This window comes from Amborella trichopoda, chromosome 2, assembly GCF_054954075.1.
Source record: "Amborella trichopoda isolate Santa Cruz 75 chromosome 2, AtrichopodaSantaCruz75HAP2 v2.0, whole genome shotgun sequence".
Classification (NCBI taxonomy): domain Eukaryota; kingdom Viridiplantae; phylum Streptophyta; class Magnoliopsida; order Amborellales; family Amborellaceae; genus Amborella; species Amborella trichopoda.
In genome coordinates this window covers 1,978,353-1,999,794 of record NC_142337.1, presented here as the reverse complement: position 1 = coordinate 1,999,794, position 21,442 = coordinate 1,978,353, and the positions used below count along the sequence as shown (strand labels likewise).

General features: G+C 34.6%; 2 protein-coding genes across 5 annotated transcripts; one reads left to right on the top strand and one right to left on the bottom strand.

Annotated features, from left to right (window-relative positions):
* Window positions 1-2,430: 2,430 nt before the first annotated feature.
* Window positions 2,431-4,764, bottom strand: LOC18427220 (pentatricopeptide repeat-containing protein At1g08070, chloroplastic). Its single transcript, XM_011622515.3, has one exon. It carries the CDS (start codon window positions 4,123-4,125, stop codon window positions 2,503-2,505), a length of 1,623 nt encoding a protein of 540 aa, XP_011620817.3. The 5' UTR covers window positions 4,126-4,764; the 3' UTR covers window positions 2,431-2,502.
* A 1,469-nt stretch (window positions 4,765-6,233) lies between these two features.
* Window positions 6,234-17,186, top strand: TT12 (MATE efflux family protein). Of its 4 annotated transcripts, none has more exons than XM_020663063.2 (8): window positions 6,234-6,437; window positions 7,703-8,247; window positions 11,146-11,232; window positions 12,130-12,186; window positions 13,283-13,521; window positions 14,277-14,395; window positions 14,748-14,834; window positions 17,053-17,186. In XM_020663063.2, the coding sequence occupies exons 1-8, from the start codon at window positions 6,324-6,326 to the stop codon at window positions 17,119-17,121; spliced, it is 1,317 nt and encodes a 438-aa protein (XP_020518722.1). In that variant the 5' UTR covers window positions 6,234-6,323; the 3' UTR covers window positions 17,122-17,186. The 4 variants fall into 4 exon arrangements, with proteins under 4 accessions (XP_020518722.1, XP_011620772.1, XP_088713462.1 ...); XM_011622470.3 differs by having other exon boundaries at window positions 6,234-6,577; XM_088857336.1 differs by lacking the exon at window positions 11,146-11,232.
* Window positions 17,187-21,442: the final 4,256 nt, after the last annotated feature.

Sequence of the window (21,442 nt, the reverse complement as noted above, 5' to 3'; positions counted from 1 at the left end):
CAAGAAACGAAAAAAAGACCTACATAGGTTTTCTCTTTCCACGATCGCAAAAAATCACTTTTTTTTTTTCATTCACCAAAATTCCTGCTTGTGATTTCTGTTTTTGTTTTTTATCTCTCTGATACGCGGTTATTTTGCTGGGTGCTAGTCATCGGTAATCTTAAACTGCGTCACGATCTCTACTTTATTTGTCTATGGAAGGTGCTTTATTGTCTCAAGCAAGCTCCATGTGCTTGGTTTATCAGTTTCGTCTAATGAACTGCCAAAAGGGGAAAATCGTCTCAACATATTTAAGAACAATACGTTCTGATGAAGCATCCAGGCTATAGCTTTCTTATTTCTTTGAGCTTGTAGCTCTTCACCACAATTATGTTATCCTCACCATTCAATGGCAACACATGAGCATCTTGAGTTCAACTTACAAATAATGAGGTGATCGATACACTTATCAAGCTGAATATTCAGCATGAACAGAGTATAGTTTTACCTTTCTGATAGACTACATATACAAGTGTTTGTATTGTAGAATTGTGTCGCTATCTCAAGAATCAATGTCTGTTATGCAAGTCATGTAATCAGTCCCTTCAGTCACCTCAGATATCTCTCTTGATGGTTGCCTTCTTATCATGTAATGCATTTGTCAATGCATGGCATGAGGGCTTCATGTGCAGTTCTCTTAAGATCTTCACTTGACAGCCTATGCATATTTCGATTGGACAGCAGCCCAGATAGAAGGGAATCCACAACTTGGTACTGTCATATCTTTGCGATTTTGCACCTTATTGAAATGTTACCATTTGTCCCTTGTTGTCTTCTCAGGCCAACTCGTAAAGCATATGTTATTCTACTTAACACATTCGCCTTAACTGGGATGGTAGAGGAGGCTAGGACTCTGTTCAAAAGCATGAGAAGAGATAAGTAATATTTTCTTCTCATTTAATTTCTGTTTTGCATGAGCATCAATCCATGATTGATCGACCCTATTAATGCTCGACTCTCTCTCTCTCTCTCACTCCAGGTGCCACCCTGATCTACATTCATATACCACCATGTTAGCTGCATATGTGAATGCATCTGATATGGAGGGAGCAGAGAAGTTCTTCGTGAGAATGAAGAGCGATGGTTTTGAAACCAATATAGTGACATATGGAACACTCATGAAAGGTAGCCAAAGAGAACAATCTAGAGAAGATGCTGGTTATATATAATGAGATGAGGATGAATGGGATCAAGGCAAATGAGACCATCTTTACAATTCTTATGGCAAGCAAGATTTGGGAAGTGCCATTGTATGGTACAAGGAGATGGAGTCCAATGGGTGCATGCCTGACCAAAAAGCAAAGAATATCTTCTAGTCTCTGGCAAAAACACCAGAGGAACAAAAGGAAGCCAAGGAACTGGTGAGAGATGCCATGAAAGAACACCTTGATGGAACGGTTAATGAATTGTATCTTGTGTCCGATGACGATGATAATAGCAATGGTGATGGTGGTGATGATGACGATGACGGTGATGATGACATTGCAGCAGAATATCCTTTTGTGGGCGACTTTGAAAAAGTTGCACAAGAATAGAGGCGACAACTATCCATAGTTCCTGTTGACACTAAAAGGCAAGAATCTCTATAGTATAGCAGAGCTGATTTGAACTAGTTTCCATGTAACATAGTCACAAACTGATTTTCCTGATATCTTCAGCTATTCACCTTTTTGAGAAGCCTTTTTTTTTTTTAAGAAAATATTTTGTGGAATTTGATGTGAGAGTCACACATGGATGCCTACATATTTGCATGGATTTATTGGAATTTAGTCACATGATGGCAACTTGTTGGGAATTTCTCTATCAAGTTTCATCAAAGAAATGACAATCACAGGGAGTTAACTACAATGGTATTTGGATCCATTCTTTGATATCATTTTGTAGGACATCATTTTTGTCCAACAACTGTTTCTTCTATCATAATCTTTTCTTCATAAAATGACAAGTCATTCAAGAAATTTGTGAAATGAGGGGGCATAAAACTAACAATAGGACAACACATTCACGTGCCTTTTAGATACTTAGGTGAAGTATTTCTAATTTTGAAGCTAATATTTGCTGCTTATCTGGAGTCTACACACTTCCATTGAAGTCTGGTATTTAAAGAGATGTATTAGGGAACTGTTGATTCTATATCTTAAAACATCTCTAAATGAAGTATGCAAAACTGTGTCCGAGGTGTAGGGTTAAAAAACTAAAGGTTGTATCCAAATCAAATCATGATAATCTGTCATTTTTCTTTTTACATCTAGATCATTTGATATAACTTTGATTCCCTTGAAACAAAGATCATATGAACAATTGGTGAAAGTTAAAAAGAAATTTTAGGGGTACTCCCTAATATCATGTGAAAGATCTAGCTTTCGATCATCCATTTTTCTTATACCTACATAATTAAAAATCACTTTGATTATCCTTAAAACAAATATTACATGATAAAAATGGTGAAAATAAAAACATAACTTAGGAATCCTCTCTAATATCATGGAGAATATCAATCTTTGGATCATATCCTATAGACTTCAATGACTCTGTTAACCCACTTAACACTTCAAAGATCTCAATTGATCTTGAGTTCCTCTTGTCTGAAGAGTAAAACTTAGCAACACGACCACTCACCTCAGTTGAACTCCACCCTGGTATCTTTTGAATCCCTCTCTCTCTCATCACCACCTTCATTCTTGCCGCCTCTTTCCACCTCCCTGCCGCTGCATAAATGTTAGATAGCAACACGTAATTTGCAGGGTTTGTAGGCTCTATCTTAATAAGTTGCTCTATAGCATATTCAGCAACAATGACATTACCAAATGTACGACAAGCTCCAAGTAATGAGCTCCAAACTACATTATCCACTTCAATAGGCATCCCTTTTATCAACTCCAGTGCCTCTTCAAGCCTTCCGGCTCGGCCCAAAAGATCAACCATACATCCATAATGCTCAATTGTAGGTGTAATATGGTAGTCATGGGTCATAGAATGGAAGTGTCTAGAGCCTTCATCAACCAAACCGGCATGTGTACATGCACATAAGATCCCGACAAAGGTTATGCCATCCAGTCTTTCTCTCTCCTCTCTCATCCTTCTAAAGATTGCTAATGCTTGCAGTCCATGGCCATGCATTGCGAGCCCACCGATCATAACATTCCAAGTGACCAAGTCTCTCTCTCTCATCTCCTCGAACACACAAACCGCTTTCTCTATACACCCACACTTTGCATACATATCGATCAATCCATTAGAAATGAGTAAGTTTCCCTTAAATCCATTATTGTTAGCATAATTAAAGATCCATTCACCCATCTCCAGAGCCCCTAATCTAGCAGAAGCTGACAATACAATCACCAGAGTCGCATCGTTAGGCTTTGTATTCAACCTCAGCATCTCTCTAAACATATCCAGAACCTCACAGTGAAAACCACCATGTGCATAGCCCCCAAGTATAGTGCTCCAAGAAAACACATTCCTCTCATTCATCTCTCCGAAAACCTTTAAAGCTGACCCCAAATCTCCATTTTCAACATAACCCACCAAAAGTGTGTTCCAAGAAATTACATCTCTCTCCCCCATTGAATCAAAAAGCTCTCGAGCCGCACACATGTCCCCCACTTTCGCATAACCCGCAACCATGACATTTGAAGAGATCACATCATTCTCGGGCGCAATATCGTAAAGGTAACGAGCAGATACCAAATCATTAGAAAGTATATTGCCCTGTATAATTGCGGTCCAAGAAACCACATTTCTTTGAGGCATTTGATCAAACACCCAATGAGCCGAGATAATCCTTCCACAATTTGAGTACATATCAATCAATGTTGTGCCCACAAATATGTTATCTTCGAGCCCGGTCTTAACAATTATACAATGAATCCATTCTCCTTCTTTAATGGCCAATAATTTAGCACAGGCTCTCAGAACGAAAGGGAAGGTGAAATTATTAGGTCCAACATCTCTAGAATGCATGCATTTGTACAACTCTAGTGTTTCTAAGAAAAATCCATTCTCTACATATCCTTTGAACATGGTGTTATAGAGGACCACATTTGGTTGAAGCATTTTGTCGAAGAACTGACGTGCGTAATCCATGCTATGTTTAATGGCACAAAAGGCGACGATTTTCGGGGGTAAGAAGCAATTCTGAGAGAGATTTTGAGTGAAAATTTGGGCATGAATCTGGTAGAGTTGCTTAAGGGTGCTACATCTTTGCAAGAGGGAGGTGAGTCTCTCTTCTATGAGCCTACCATGTGAGAGCTTAGCTAGTTTTAGAGTGATCTTCCCTATTTTAGCAGAGGTGGAGTAATTGAGAGGAGGTAATGCCTTGAAACAGTGAAATTTCCTCCGGGTTAGTAAGTGGAAATACCCATAATCATTTATATAACCGTCTCTAAAATTTAGATTGGTTGCCCTTGATTCATGGACTCTTCAAGAGATTGCAAACCCTATGAAAGGGTCGGGTCAGGGTCCAGTTAACCTGTACCCTACAAGATCCAGAGTTAGGTTTGTGTCCTACAAGGTCCCGAGTTAGGTCCATGACTTACACATTGCAGCGCTGTTGCTCACGGGAGCATGCGTTTATATTATGTTCTCAAGGGAGTATACTGTACATTTACTCCTTTGGTTAGAAGACTTACTTGGAAAATTTCTGCTCGAGCTGCCTAAAAATACCTCCGGATTTTTTTCATGGTAGGATTATTTTCGTAGTGTTGTTTATGTAGTGTACCATCTCTATTTGTAAAAAGAAGGTTGCAATGTTTTAGACTATTTATTTAGTTAGAAAATAAAGATTTAACATGTCTTTTAAGACAATATAAAAATATGAGCAGCTTTTTAAGATATTATCAAATCTATGTCGTCTAAATAAAATTGATTATTTCTACAATGTTATAATTTTATATAAACTTTTTCATTTTTCACTAGAAAAATTTAGATTTTTAGTTTTCTACACTTGATCTCACCCTTCAAAAATTAAACCGTCTCTATTTAATCTTGAAACATTATTTATTTCAAGCCCATAGAGAATGCAATTTAGAAACGGGTGAGGTTTGTATAAAGAATCAAACCTCAAATGGTCAAAGTAATGCGTACTTCAAAACTATACCAAAAGATGTAATTTGGGTACTAGAAAGCCGGTGGAATAAAACATATTCTCGGCTTTAATTATGAAATTTAACGCTCTAGAAATAATTCCAATCTATTAGATCTATAAACAATTAAAATTTTAAAAAATGGAGGATAATGCATCACATCGTACAATATTTTCCTGCATGACACCTTGATGTCGAGATGATCAATTTAAAGGCTTTTTAACATTAGAATAAACTTTTCTGTTCGGCTTTTGAGGTGCATATTACTTCCATGGTGTAAGATTGACACATTATACAAACTTTTTCTTTTGGAAAATTTTTAATTGAGTTCTCATCTGGATGAAGAGTTTACATCTTATAAAAAAATGAGGTCCTAACCCTACATGGACAATATCCTCTTTGCCATTTTCAAATGCAAGTGTACTTTTTTTTGGCTGTATGTTAGTTGAATAACCATGGCATGTTTTATTCTGTTGGCTAAGGGAGTCATTTGTGTAAACACAGGGGCAACTTGTGTCAACCAAAACTCACAGCTAACATTTTAGTTGGAGCCCCAGTTTTAAAGTCCGGGTTTCCATGAAGCAGGAAACTTTGAATGGACGGTCAAGATTCTCCAGGACGCGGGAATCGTGAATGGACGGTCGAGATTCTCTGGTTGGAATTTTCCCTATCAAATTTAGCCCTATTAATTTGAAGGCGCCGCATTATTTACTCTTTTTTTTTTCTTTTTATAGCACCCATCAAGAAATAAATTTTCTCTAAAAAAAAAAAAAAAAAGTAGAACCCATCTAAAAAATGATTTTCTCAATAATAATAACAAAGCACCCATCTATAAAATAATTTTCTCAAAAAAGAAAAGAAAAAAAAAAAAAAAAAAGCAACAATCTATAAAACAATCTCACAAAAAAAAAGAAAAGTAAAGAGCACCCATCTGAAAAACAAAATGGATTATTTTAATGACTTGTAAAGACCACATGGTAGTTGATGTCCACCCCTTGAATGTTTGGTATGAACACAAAGTCCAAGTAAGTAGATGTCTGAGGGATTTCCTAAAGGTAGTTAGTTGTGAAGCAATTCATAAATTGCCGTGAACCAGACCTTAACCCATTTGAGCACAGCACTAGAGAGGCATAGAGAGGGCTTCTAAGGAGGTCCAAGCTCAGTCTTCAATGGGTGATCAAGCTGAGCCATTACTATCTCATGGCGTTTTGGACACAGACCGACTCGAGGACCTATTATCGAGCCATCAGCTCACGTGGGTTCAGCTCGGGAAGGCAGCGTGGATGGAGTCCAAGTCCTTGTGGATTCTCTCAGGTCCATCTATTGTAGTCTCTCTCTTCAATTTCATGCTAAGTGTTGTCTCTCAAATGTTCACTGGCCAACTTGGTGAACTTGAGCTTGCTGGTGCCTCCATTGCTAGTGTTGGGATCCAGGGTCTTGCCTATGGGATCATGGTAGTGTGATGTTTTCACTCATTATCTTCCTTCTCTTTTTAAAATTAGGTAATTAGTCAATTTTTATCTATTTTTTTATTGTGATACTAATGCAGAGCCTTATAATTAGGGCCGGCAACAGGCCTGGCTTGGGCCAGGCCAGGCCAGCCCTAGTCCCCATAGGACCAAATTGGGCTTGCCCCAGCCCTAACGGGCCAAAGATGCCATGCCCCAGGCCCTACCCTACTCTATCAGGGCCTGAAAGGAAAAATTAACAAAAAAGAGGGCCGGACCAGGCCAGGTCGGACCGGGCTGGCCTTAGCCCAAACCCCACCCGGCCCTGCCCAGCCCTGCTCAGCCCTCAGGCTGCATTTTGTGGCCCAAGCCCTAGTTTTTAGGGTCATATTGTGATGAATTAAATTTGTCATAACATTACAAAATTGCTATCAGCAATAAACCTTATAGCGATAAAATAAAAATAAATTCAATTTATCATTGCTATCAGCAATAAACCTTATAGCGATAAAATAAAAATAAATTCAATTTATCAGGTATTTAAATGACCTATGCTAATTCAGACGACATTCAAGTTCCATTAATTCAATTAATCGGACAATTTAGTATCGACCTGTAAAGAATTATTTGAGTTTCTACAGGGCAGCCATGACCGGGCCAAAGATTTTATAGTTAATCCTTCGGGCCAGCCATGAACAGGCCTAAGATTTTATAGTTAATCTTTCAGGGCCAGCTATGACCAGGCCTAGGCAAGGGACTATGTTCCAGCCCTACTTGGTCGGGCTCTTCCCCTTTGTTGTTTTCAAATAAATCAATAAATTTTGAGAAATTTATCAAAATGCAACTGAAAGATTAACTATTTAACACTTCCCATTTGTGTTTAATTCCAAAGAGCACATCATTATCAGAACATACATAATTATGAGTTGGAATAATTGAAAAATGAGTAAATCGTTAAATAGTTCTTAAGTGTATTTTGATAAATTTACCTAAATTTTGAAATTATAGGTGAACATTATTCAAGTTTCCAAAATCCACAAAAATCAGTAGAAATCTTCTTAATTTTGAAGAAATTGGTATTAAAACTCAATTATGGCTCTAACTGCGGCATTCTTTGAAAAAAAAAAACAGTTGGGCATGGCAAGTGCTGTACAAACAGTATGTGGGCAAGCTTACGGAGCGAAAAAATATAGCATGATGGGGATCATATGCCAAAAGGCCATGATCATCATGCTCCTGACCTCCTTCGTGCTCTCGTTCGTCTACTGGTTCTCTGGGCCCGTGTTGATAGCCATAGGCCAAACAGAGGACATTGCAGCTCAAGGCCAGATATTTGCTAGAGGTCTCATCCCTCAGCTCTTTGCATTTGCTCTGAACTGTCCCCTGCAAAGATTCTTACAGGCTCAAAATGTGGTGAACCCCTTAGCCTACATGGCCGTAGGGACATTTGTGCTCCATGTGCTCCTGACCTGGGTTGTGGTCTATGTCCTAAGTTGGGGGCTGTTAGGGGCAGCCCTTACACTGAGCTTCTCATGGTGGGTGCTTGTGCTCCTCACCTGGTTCTACATTGTCTTCTCTAACAAGTGCAAGGAGACATGGACCGGGTTCTCGTGGCGGGCGTTTTCTGGGCTTTGGGCCTATTTCAAGCTCACAATCGCGTCCGCGGTCATGCTATGGTGCGTATAGATATGTGTTATTTACCAAACTTTAAGTTTTAAAAAAATATATATTTGAACTTCATAGCACTCCCCAATACATCCAATTTGATATCTAATGACTTGAAATAATTGTGACATCTTTATACTAAAGATTAATGGTCTCATAAGATACAATCCCTTTTGTATACCTCACTATCACCAAATGAACAAATTTAAGAAAACAAGAAACCAATTTCAAGTTCTTAGAAGACTAGATGTAGTCACTTATGAGATGGACAGCCTATATTCCTCGAGTTCAAAAACCAGTTTTATTTCAAATATTTTACTTGACCTCCATCATGGCTAGAACAAGGTGCGCCCCAAATTTAAGGTGAATTAAGTGCCTCTTAAGGCCTTTAAGGCCCTCAAAATAAAGAGGGCGCACTTTAGAGGTCTGCCCAAGGGCGGATAAAATGCTTGATTCAAATATTGTTATTAGAGGTTAAAATAATAATAATGATAATAATAACTAATAAATAAATAAACACTATGCCACCAAGCAAGGAAGGAAGTTGAAAAAAAAACGCCTTAGGACGGCTAGGAAGTTGAAAAAGAAACACCTTAAAACCACCATTTTTTTTGTCTTTTAGCTAGGCACTATCGAATTTTGAAGGAAAAGTTTCATATAAGGTGTTAATTTTATTTTGTCTTTAAGGGAGGGACTATCGAACTTTGAAGGAACAGGTTCATATAAGGTGTTAATTTTATATTATAAAAGTAAGGTACACCTAAAAGACCCACTAGAGAAGGTTGTTCTTGTGCTGGAAATCCCTCAAATCGATCATCTCGACTTTGAGATTCATAGACATAAAAAATTGGGATTTCCGGTCCTAAAAATAGTTCATCTTCTAACACATTATATGGACCGTCCACTTTCAAGCGTTTATAGATTTGCTTGATCGTCACCATTTATGAAACTTTAAATTTCATAATTGGGGGCAACAATAGATTTCATATCAATCGCAAGGCTTTGCGATACCAACACTGCATTTTCAGCATAGCTTTGAGGTGCACCCTACTTCAATAGTATAAGGTTGACACTTTGTAGAAACCTCACCCCACCTTAAAACTGCCATTTTTTTTATCTTTTAGGACGTGTTTGATAATAAGAAGCAAGAACATGAACTGGAAATTGGAGTTACTGAAGAACTGTAAATTAGAAGTTCCTTAAGAAGTTAATGGTTTATGTGTTTGATAACCTCCCTTGGAAAGTTAAGAAGTTTATAGTTTCTATGTTTGATAACTCTTGAGATATATGGTAAATATATTATATTTATATTTACATAGATAATAATTTAAATAGAAATATATAATATTTATAACATACTATAATACATGATATACTGTATTTTATATTTATTTTTAATATATATATATATCTTATATTACATAAAATAATATAATATATTTTTATTATATATAATATATTATACATTGTATATATAATATATTATATATATATATATAATAATATATAATATTATTATATTATATATAATAATATATATTATATTACTATATTATATTATATTATATTATATATATATTATTATATTATATTATATATATTATTATATTATATTTATATATATAATATAATATATTATTTTATATGTATATATACTCGAGCTTAAAAGGTGGGAACTTCAACAATAAAAAGGAGTTCTCAAATTATCTTCCACTTTTTATCATTTTTTATCAAACACACAACATGAATAATAATAGGTAAAGTTCATTCTTCCTCTTCTAACTTCCTGTTATCAAACGCACCCTTAGGGTAGGCGCTACCAAACTTTGAAACGACCTAGTCTGAGGTATCTCCTCTTATTATAGGGAGTAACCCCATGAATTAGTCTGGGGTATCTCCTCTTATTATAGGGAGTAACCCCATGATTTAGTATGGGGTATCTCCTCTAATTATAGGGAGTAACCCTATGAATTAGATTTTTTAATGCTCAAATGAGGATTGCTAATTTTAAATTAAAAATATATAGTAAAATGTTTATCTTGTCAAAAACAATAGTGTATATTATGAGACTTTCGGTACGAAGTCATAATCATTATTAGTCATCAAATTCAAAATCGGTTGCCTAAATGTGTCACAAAGTTTGACAAAAAAAAAAAAAAAAAACTTTCTTAAAACTAGGCACCATCAATGGCAAATCCCCAACTGTTCACTTACATATCAATGGCTAAGGGTGACCAAAGATAAACACTCTTATTGTTTACTCTCTCCAAAAAGACAACATTGAGTCGAAACCCCTTTTTCCCTTCCTTCTTTTTTTTTTGGTTTCTTCTTCTTTTGGTGTATGCATATCAAACATTCACTCCCCTGGAAAACCCTGTTTGGGAGTGTTTTCAGGGCCCTAAATTTTAGAAATGCAACCCATAAAGAATTTTAAAAACAGCAGTAATAATAACAATATCCAAATATTGAATTTGAAATTTTTGGACAATTAGATCTAAAAGTTTAAGAATACATATCTAATTTTATTTTTATTTTGAAATCCTCATGAGGTGATTCTAAAGTGTATGTCCCGAATTTTGGATCAAGAAAATCTTCTGTAGTAAGTCTTTTGACTGAGGAAGTAAATATATAGTATGCTCCTAGGGGGAGTATGCTATACACATTCGAAATGGAATATTGCTTAACATGTATATGAGAAATTGTATTCTAAGTTCTATTATGCAAATTGTGGCGGGTAGGAATCGGGCTTGGATCAAGTCGGTAGAGGCTAGGTTTTCATCGCACAATATCTCAAATTCCATTCCTAGGCAACCTTGTCAAAAAAAAAAATTATAGCTGGTGCATGAATTAAAATTGTTCTTATATGTTGATAGATAAAACAATAATATAAAATTTATTTCAACTTGCAGCTTGGAGATATGGTATTTTCAAGGGTTGGTGCTTATCTCAGGACTCCTACCTGATCCCGAAGTTTCCTTAGATTCCATTTCAGTTTGGTAAGTTCCATTTTTTTTTTCTTTTAGTTGGCCACGACATAAAGAGTTTTCCAAAATATTGTATTTGATAGGGCAATTCGTTAAAATGCATCACATTTTATTCATTTTTTAATTAAATTGGATAAGATACTATCAAAAATACACGTGATCATGATTTATGAGTTGGAATAGTTTAAAATGGGTAAAATGTTTCATAATTATTAAGTTGGGTATATTATGATAAGTTACCCTTATTTAATTGCTATAAATTTAAATTTGTCATGACAATTGTATTTTTTTATTTCATTTTAAATATAATTTCCTTTTGTGAGTTTCTCTACCTTGATTTCCTGTTGTTCATGTTTAACTCCTGTTTTTTCTAATTTAAAAATTGATAGAGATGTGAGGGACAATTTGAAAGGCGTGATGTTTTTATTTTTTATTTTTTAAAAAAAAATTTGATTTAATAGGGGACTTGTTGCTGTTTATGTTAATTATGTGCCTAGAGTGAAAATCGTCGCCATTTATGACATTTGCTCTTTTAAACGTGCCTCTTTTACAACAATCGCATCCTAAACTAAACCAAAGCTTCACAATTTATCAACAATCATTGGATTAACAAAAAGAAAAAAAAATTCATGTTCCACTTCTAGAGATTATATAATAAAATTATAAAATTAATTATCTTTGGTACAAAGAGTCACAATTACTATTAGTTGTTGGATGTGAAATTGGGTGATTAAGCATGTACAATAGACGTATCAAATTCAACAAAAAAGTTTGAGTTGCGATACATACCCCAGACCATTGAAATTCATATATGATGGTCAAAGGTGACTATAACCTCGTTGAACCAAAAATAAATTATATTACATATGCATGTTAGATAACTTATACACCAGTGTTTCAATTATGCAGTATGAACTACCTAAACTGGGATATGCAGCTCATGTTGGGCCTAAGTTATGCAGCAAGGTATGTATGCATTCATTAGGGAATCTCCCATTATTTGTGGTTTGCCCTTGTATGAGTATTATATATGGAAAGAGTTTGCATAAGGTTGCAACCTTAAAATGTAGAATTAAAAATGCACTTCAAAAAATCATCGAAAAAAGTAGTTTTAATGTTGAAAAGCCGTCTAATTGATCATCTCAACATCGAGAAGTACGAATATGAAAAAAAATGATTTTGAGTCCCAGAAGTAGTGTATCTTGCAACACATTATCTAGACCGTCCATTTTCAATATTTCCATATGTTTATAGATCTACTTGATTTTAACCATTTTAGGAGTTTAAAATTTTATAATTAGATATGAAAATAGATTTTGAGATAATCCTAATAATTTTTTACACCAAAATTACATGTTATGATGAAATTTAGAAGTGCACCTTAATTGGATTGTTTAAAGTCACAACCTTATAGAAACCATACCCATTATATATATATATATATATATATATATATATATATATATATATATATATATATATATATATATATAAATTGTTTCATGTTGGCCGGACCACATTTCTACATATGTGGTCCAGGAAGTGTACAGCATCCATCTTAAAGATGGATGCAATTAGGTGCTCCATCTATAAACAAGGAAACTAACGGCCCAAATGTTTTCTTACTAGAATTATTATTTTTAATTTTAAAAATTTATTTATTTTTTCATATTCATGATCTCCATGTTAGAGATTACATATCCTTAAAAATTAAGTCTTAAAATCCATTTCAAAAGTAGATTTATTAAGGGGCCCGCATTTCTACATATACGGGCTTGGCCACATAGAAATGGGTCAGGTGGACTCCGACCCAACCTTGTTAAGTCCAGGCTGGGCAGGATCAAAACCTAGTTGCGTCTAGGTCAAGTGGACCTGGACTCTGTAGGGTCCAGGTCAAATGGATCCAAACCGAACCCCGCCTATTTACCAGTTGGAATGCACGCTCGTTTTGCTTTTCTTGGGGTGCATGCCTTACTCTTTTATATATATATATATAGGATGCGCGCATGTGTATAGTTGAAAACTAATAAATTCTTTGCTGCTATTAAACATAAATTTGCAGCATCCGAGTCGGAAATGAGCTCGGGGCACAGAAGCCGCGAACCACGAAATTCTCAGTGGTGGTGGTTACAACTACATGTTTTATTATAAGCTTGGTTTTGAGCATTGCAGTTTTGTTGTTGAAGAGACAATTGAGTTTAGCCTTCACTAGCACTGCTGAAGTGATTGAGGCTGTTCAAGCCATGACTCCTCTTCTTGCATTATCTGTTCTCCTTAATGGAACACAACCCATTCTCTCTGGTATATTACCAAACCCTTCAAGCTTGTATATGCAAAAAAAATTTACATTCTGTTTCTACTGTTCATGTTTTCTTCAGTTCTTTTTCTTTTGTTCTTTTTCTTAACAAAAATGGACGACTAACAAAAGCCCAATGGGACTTCGCTTCCTAGCCCAAGCATTGGGCATTTATCAAGCCAAACCAAGCTCAAAAGCACCAACTAGAGAGGTCAATGCCAAGGCCCATATGGGCTCAATCCTCACTTGGCCCATCAATACTATGGCCAAAATGAGAAAACTGCAATAGAAGTTGGAGCAAATTTTAGTCAAATTTGGCTCAAATTACATATAATTCATGGAGAATGTGTATCAGTTTCTTTTCTTTTCTTTTTTCCTTTTCTTTTTTCCTTTTCATGTTTGATGCTTGGTTGAGGAGGTAACATCTCCAAGATTTAGTGCCATTGAGATACACCTAGAAAAGGTTTTAGCCAAGGGAGTGAATATAAAATAGGAAAAGTATCCAATAAGACCGTTTATTTTTTTAAGGAAGGAGGTCACAATTGTGATTGATCATTAAATATAAAATTGGGTGGCTAAGGGTTTATGCTTGGTCGGGTACAAAAATCAAAATAAAGTTTGTTGAGTTGTGTGATACAACTCTAGCTATCGGATATCACATCCAAGGATCGAAGGTAATTATGATCTCCTTATACTAAAAATAAATGAAATTTTGCTTACCGTAAAGAGCAGCTGAAGAATTATAAATTTGTTAATGCAGGAGTTGCTATTGGATGTGGATGGCAAGCCTTGGTGGCTTATGTTAATTTGGCAACTTATTACATAATTGGCCTTCCCATTGGATGTGTTCTTGGCTTTAAGGCTGGACTAGATGCAGCTGTAAGTTGGCTTACAAAAACATAAATACTTAATGTGGTAGATTAGATAGTAATTTCTCTTTTTTTTATTTTATTTTAATAAAGTTATTAAAATACACCTCATAGATGAACTATTTAATGTTAAACCTGATCTCATTTGATTTAATTTCAAAAAGTCCAAAATACACATGATGATACAATTTAGAAAAAAAAAAAAAAACACGTGATAATGAGTAGGAATAGTTGAAAATGGATAGAATGCTAAATACTTGATAAATCCGACGTATTTTGATGAATTCTACTTTTATTTTTATGTTAATTTCTTATTTTATTCTTAATTTAGTTACTTTTTATTCTTAATTCAATATGGACAGGGAATTTGGTGGGGGATGATTATTGGAGTGGGACTACAAACTGCAATTCTTATTGTTCTAACAGCTAGAACCAACTGGGACAAAGAGGTAATTCTAGTAGTAAGCATGATTTCAAAGTTTTCCTCTGTTCTACTTACTTTCAATGAGAAATCTGACCAACCAATAATTAACATGATCCCCCATCCTTTCCTTCTCTCTCTCCAATGGCCTCACATTGTTTAAGTACACACTCTCTCTCTCTCTCATAACCTCACATTGTTAAATTTACTCTCACTCTATCTAATAACCTCACTTTGTTTATATTCTCTCTCTCTCCTCCCCCCGGGGTCCCAAAACCAAAAATAATAATATCTCATTGTTTAAATGTACTCTCTCTCCTCCCCCGGGTCCCAAAACCAAAAAAATAATCTCACATTGCTTAAATGTACTCTCTCTCTCTCAACCTCACATAGTTTAAATAAATTTACTCTCACATTATTTAAATTTAGTCCCAGTCTCTCTAACAACCTCACTTTGTTTACATTTACTCTCTCTCCTAACCTCACATTATTCAAAGGATGTGGTTTGTATAAGTTTGAGTTCCTAAATCATCAAAGTAAGGCACGCTTTTAAATAGTGTGGAAAGATATTTTAATACTGAAAATGTTTGTGATGGCCTGAAATTTATTTTTATCTCTAATTATAAATTTTAAAGTTTCAAAAATAGTGTAGATCGAGCAAATCTACGAACACTTGAAAGTTTTGAAAATTGACAGTCTAATACTGCATTACAATATGCAATATTTGCAATACTTAAAATCCTTTTTTTTTATGTCTATATATCTTGAGGTTGAGATGATCAATTTAAGGATTTTGAGCATTGAAAAAGCCTCGTTTGATAAACTTTTGAGGTACACCTTAATTGATTGTTTAGGGCCTCGCCCTTATATATTTAAATTTACTCTCTTTTTTTGGGGAAATCGTTTAAATTTACTATCTCTTGTGCCAATCTTGAAAATAGGGTTCTCCTGAAATTGGGTTATCCTAAAACTTGTTTGTCCTTGGATAGAGGTGTGTGTTGTTTAGATAGCACCTGATAAGAAATAGGGAATATGCATGTCCCTTGTCTGGATTGTCAAGAATATGTGAATCAATAGATAATTCAGTTGCGGTTTTTATATTACTACTCTACATTTAATTTTATACTTATTAACTTCTCCTATTGATTCCAAACTTCAATATTATTTATTAATTAAGATGAAATTTTTATTTTTTTATTCTTTTCTGTTGTATAATATTATATAAATATATAATATTATATGGTAATAATACAATATAATATAAATAAAAAATAGTATATTATATATATATATATATATATATAATTTGCATTATATTATATTTCATTATATGTATTATATTTTTATATTTTTTTATTAATGTAATTATATTATTTTTAACATATATTTATTCTGTATGATATATGTAATGAGAAATGATCTTATAGGACCCTCCCCCACCCATGTATGTAGTACCTAAAAGGATCACCATTAAAGTTGGCACAAATCTCTAGAAAAATCAAATCTCACACCCATGTGATAATTTTTCTAGAGATCCGTGTTAACTTTAATGGTAATCAATTGGGATCCTACGCACACGGCTTATAGGATCATTATTCATATAATATATAGTATACAAATATCATATATTACATATGAGTAATGATCCTATATGACCATCTCCCACGTATGTGTGTAGGATCCCAAATGATCACCATTAACGTTGCTACGGATCTCTAAAAAAGTTATCACGTGGGTATGAGACTTGATGGGACTTGACTTTTCCATAGATCTATGCCAAATTTAATAGTGATTCATTAATGTCTTCCACACATGGATGGGAGAGGGTCCTATAAGATCATTTATCTTTATATATTTATAATATTATTATATATTTTATATATATAATATACATGTTCATTATATTATATGTAGTATATAATATAATATTTAAATAAGATGCCTTTGTGATTCGCATACCTCAATGTTTCAAATTAACTTAAATGAATTGTAAAATTTCGGTCCAACATGAATTGGCAAATCAAAAAAACCGTGGATAACCCTATACCACCTATTTTAGTAGAAAAGCGATATCCACAATTTTTGCCCAAAAACGTGGATTAGCCACTCTCTCGAATTAAGCTATCCACTCATAAATGTTTTACCCAAACAAGAGATAAAAGCCCAGTACCATGATAGCCTCTCTCTCTAATAACTTTTTTTTTTTCTTTTTTCTTTTTTTTTGTCTTTTTTTCTTATCTTTTCAGGTTGAAAAGGCGGCTGTGAGAATAAAGCGCTCAAATGACGAAGAAACATTTGAAAATGGGCGGGCTTAAAGGATTGTATTTAGTGAGTGTCGCCATTGTTCTTCCAATGCTTTTACAAGCATTAGCCTTTTTGATGGAGTTGTGGAAAGAAGGAATCTCATGTTTTGAGTTGGTGGTTGCTGATGATGTAACCGTGCTGTTATGATCTGATCTTTGTAATTCTCCGATTGATTAATAATATATGGAATATTGTCAAAAAAAAAAGCAAGTACAATGTTTAGAATATCGGCTCGAGACTTGCTTCCATAAAGTAACTTGGGCAAGTCCGACAGAATAGCCAGCGTAGTGTACAATGCCCAAAAATGCTTTTAAAATAAATAAAAAAAATAAAAAAAATATTAAAAATTAAATAGAAATAATAAAAAACAAACTAAACAAAAAACAACATAAAACGTTCAAACATGCTAAAAATATATAAAACATGGATTTAAGAGAACTAATTTACACTTGGGGATATTTCAGAAAATTCAAAAAAATAGGAAAATGTAAATATAGGACATATGACTGTTGGGTTTATGTGGAGTTTAAATGCCTTATGAGTGCTTGTAAAATGAAAAGATAGAGTGGAACATGAACTCAGTGGGAGTGTGGTCCCTCGTTGACCATACTAAGCAAACGATGGTTTGCCGATACCAATCTGTGCTTAACGATCTAGGCCAATCGGTTGAAAAAAACCCATATTACCTTGACATGAAGAACAAACCAATGAGGGTTTACGGGTTAGCTCTTGATGAGGTTAGAGAATATGCCCGGATGAGTGAGCTGAGTGACTGTATGACCCATGTGTGTGATGGTGGCCTACAAAGACAGGAGTTAAAACCTCATCCATGTACCATCACATGGCGTGCATATCGATAGATCGTTCGGAAAAGCCAGAAATCCACCTTTTGGGTGAAGCGTATGCATGTGCGAGATATACCCCTATGCGCCATAGAGCTGTGGTCGCATAAGGTCTTGGTGGGGAAGACCTGAAATCCACAGACTGGGATTGTAATCCCTTGGCTCATCGGTCGGACTTTGGTGACCCGCTAATGAGCCTATGCTTGAACTCTGGGTCATGGGAAACACTGGGTCGGTCTGATAAAGCAAATGCGTTATGTAGTCCACAGTTGAAGGTGGAGTGCCCATGATTGTTGATTCCTAAACAATATGGATCATTTTCCCATCAAATTAATTTAATTGTGTTTGTTTTATGATGGAAATTATTTTAAGATTATTATTTGAGTTTTTATGAACCCATGGATATTTTATTTATAATTTTTGGATTTATAAAATTAAATATATTGATTTGACAGTTGTTTAAATATTCAAATAATATTTTAAAATCTTTTTATTAATTTTAAATATATAAAAATATCATGGGAGCCCATTGTACACATGGGCCGGCCATATTTTTAAAGGGTGGGACGCATGAGTGCCTCCCTTGGGTGGCATGCCCCACCCTTATTCTCTTTCTTATTTTTTGGTGTCATGATATGTACAATATTTTGATTAGATTTAATTTATTTAATTTCTATTGATGGGAAAATGGTTTAGAAAAGGGGGATAATAGTTCATGCACCTTCCATAATATTGATGATCCATATATGGAATGGATGGCTCAGATCTCTCACCCCACAAGTCACCCTTGATCGACGGTCTATATTCAATCTCACAAGAAGAGGCAAGCCAAAGAAAATGCTAAGAAACCCTAATATTATTCAAAGCCTATAAAAAATGATTGTCTCTACCAAAAAATCTCTACACCTTATTTTTCTATTTCGCTCTCTTAAGAAAGTTTATCTCTCTCATATTTTATCTCTCTCTCCCACATTGTGAAAGAACCTAAGGGTTTAGGTTATGGAGTTCTTCTCTCCTATCTCTCAAATATGGATTTATAGCCAACAGTTTTAAGGTTTAGCAAAAAGAGAATCCATCTCTCTCAAACTAGATTGCTAAGAGAATTCACCTAAAGTTTGAGTTTGTGATCAAAAGGGTTCATATTTCATTAGTGTGGCTTGGCCGAAATTTGTTTTTTCGGTTCGAGATTAAAGCTAGACCGTTGATCCCGCGTCATCGGATGGTGGTGACTCGGTGTGGGGTGTAATAAGCCCGTTGAGGTAATCTCTGACACTCTTCCTTTTGTTTCTTGCAATCTTATCTTTTATTCTCAAGCATAGTGCATAGTTGTTTCAATGGCATCAAGTTGTTAAGATCTTGGTTTTATTGTTATGTTGATTTTATTTTGAAATTTATCTTATTATAATAGAGACTATATGTAAGTGATCTTTTGCCAAAAGAAATGGGTGAAGAAAAAAAAAAGAATGTATTCCCCAATAAAAGATCACATAGGTCTTTCTTTCAATGACAATAACAACTCATAGATTACCTTAGAAAAATTGGCAAAATCCAAGAAACTTGGCTTAGCCCAAGTCAACTCAACCGAGTCCTTGAATAAGGAGAAAGAAAGAGAGAGAGAGAGAGGGGGGGGACAATGGCCAATGCTCCATGGGTAGTCGTAAAGGACAAAGCTACCAAAGGTGAAACTTATAAGGGCCATTTAGATACCTGGAAATATATTGTCCGTGAAATATATTACAGCCGTAATACCCCAGCTTGTTGTCCGGCCTTTTGGGGTTCAATCTGCTCGAAAGTCCCCCAACTAGCACATAACATACAGATCCACCTATCATATTGTGTCTGATTGTCCAGCCAATCCATTTTCTCTTTCAAAGCCTTGCCTACTGGGTAGAGAGATGGATATTTCTGTCTTATAGGGAACAAGAAATTCGAAGCCTATAGAACCTTTTTTTCCCGTCATTCCGCCTCATTTTCAAAATCGATTGGTTGGGGAGAGAGAGCAAATAGAGATACATTGTGGGGAGATGGAGAAGAATTTCGCCACCCTAACTATTGATCTGGAACGGAACCGGAAGAGGGGGAAGTCGATTCGATGAGTGGAGATCTATGAATGCACCTCTCTTGAATCGGCGTCAGAAGATCGATAAGAATTCAATCCAGAGCTACATTACCTACAAATGGACTGTCGCTATTTGGGTAGTATTTAGATGCAACTTGGAAAATACATTGTTGGTGTTTGGCTATGTTGGAAGAAATATGAGAATTGCATTACCATCTAAATATGAAAAATATGGCTATCTTTGGCGAACATGATTAGATTTTGATTTCAACATGATAAGTCATTGGAATAATATGATTGGAATCAAATGATTTTATTGTGATAAGCTTTATTTTTTTTTATTTTTTATAGAAGTCCTTCAAATGTCTCTCTATATATAATTTCAAATAAGCAATAAATTTATGATACCAAAATCAAAATCTTTATGGTACAAGTTAAAAATGGGAAGAAGCTTGATTAGTTAACTAGAAGGTTTGGTAATTGCAGTAGAAAATTTTAAAGCATTGGAGGAGACTAAAGAGGTATCTTATTTCAATTGAGCTTTTCCAAATCTCTTATGAGGATTATATTATGTGAAATTTTTTATTATGATTATGTTGTATAATTTCTCATCGATTACCGATTATTATTTTTATCATTTTTTTTTTATAGAGAGCTGAATCTTATTTCAAGTGAGCTTTTTCTAATCTTTTATGAGGATTATATTGTGTGAAATTTTTTATTATGATTGTGTTGTGTAATTTCTTATCGATTACCAATTATTATTTTTATTATTTTTGTTTTTATACGAGAGCTGTGAGCGGGCTACAACCCAAATTGGAGATAGAGGGATGTAGAAATTTTTTTATTATGATTGCAGTAGAAAATTGTCCCTCATCAACAATTGTTCAAATCAATTTAAATTCAATTATTAAAAAATTTTGTTTTTATATGAGAGTCAGATGAGGGCTACAACCCAAATTGGGGATAGAGGGATGTAAAAAAAATTTATTATGATTGAAATAGAAAATTGTCCTCGTATACATGTTCAAATCAATTTAGATTCCCTTTTTCATATCCCGACTTTTACTTTCTATTTACCTTAATAATTATACAATACAACATATACTTGAGAGAGGGAAATGTTTTTTCAGCGGGAATAGGCAGAGAGACGCATTCGTAAGATTTCCAAAGTTTACTCGTCAATTTCGTAGTATATTTTTCAATCATCACCGTACGTAATGGATTTCATGATTTTTGAGGAAATCTCAGGTAATGTCTTTCCATTTCTTTTACTATTAAATGTACCCAAACAATGTAAATATCATATTTCCTTGTAATCTATTGTGATGTAATAGATTTTCATGTACCCAAACGGGCCCATAATGAATAATAATACATGTGAAATCTCAGCCATCAGATCTTGAGCGAGTAGTTATAAATGCATGTCAT

Coding starts and splice junctions, on each gene's coding strand:
- LOC18427220 (XM_011622515.3), bottom strand. CDS start 4,125: ATGGATTACGCACGTCAGTTCTTCGACAAAATGCTTCAACCAAATGTG.
- TT12 (XM_011622470.3), top strand. CDS start 6,293: ATGGGTGATCAAGCTGAGCCATTACTATCTCATGGCGTTTTGGACACA. Junction 11,233..12,129: donor TTAGATTCCATTTCAGTTTG/GTAAGTTCCATT, acceptor TCAATTATGCAG/TATGAACTACCTAAACTGGG. Junction 14,835..17,052: donor GAACCAACTGGGACAAAGAG/GTAATTCTAGTA, acceptor TTATCTTTTCAG/GTTGAAAAGGCGGCTGTGAG.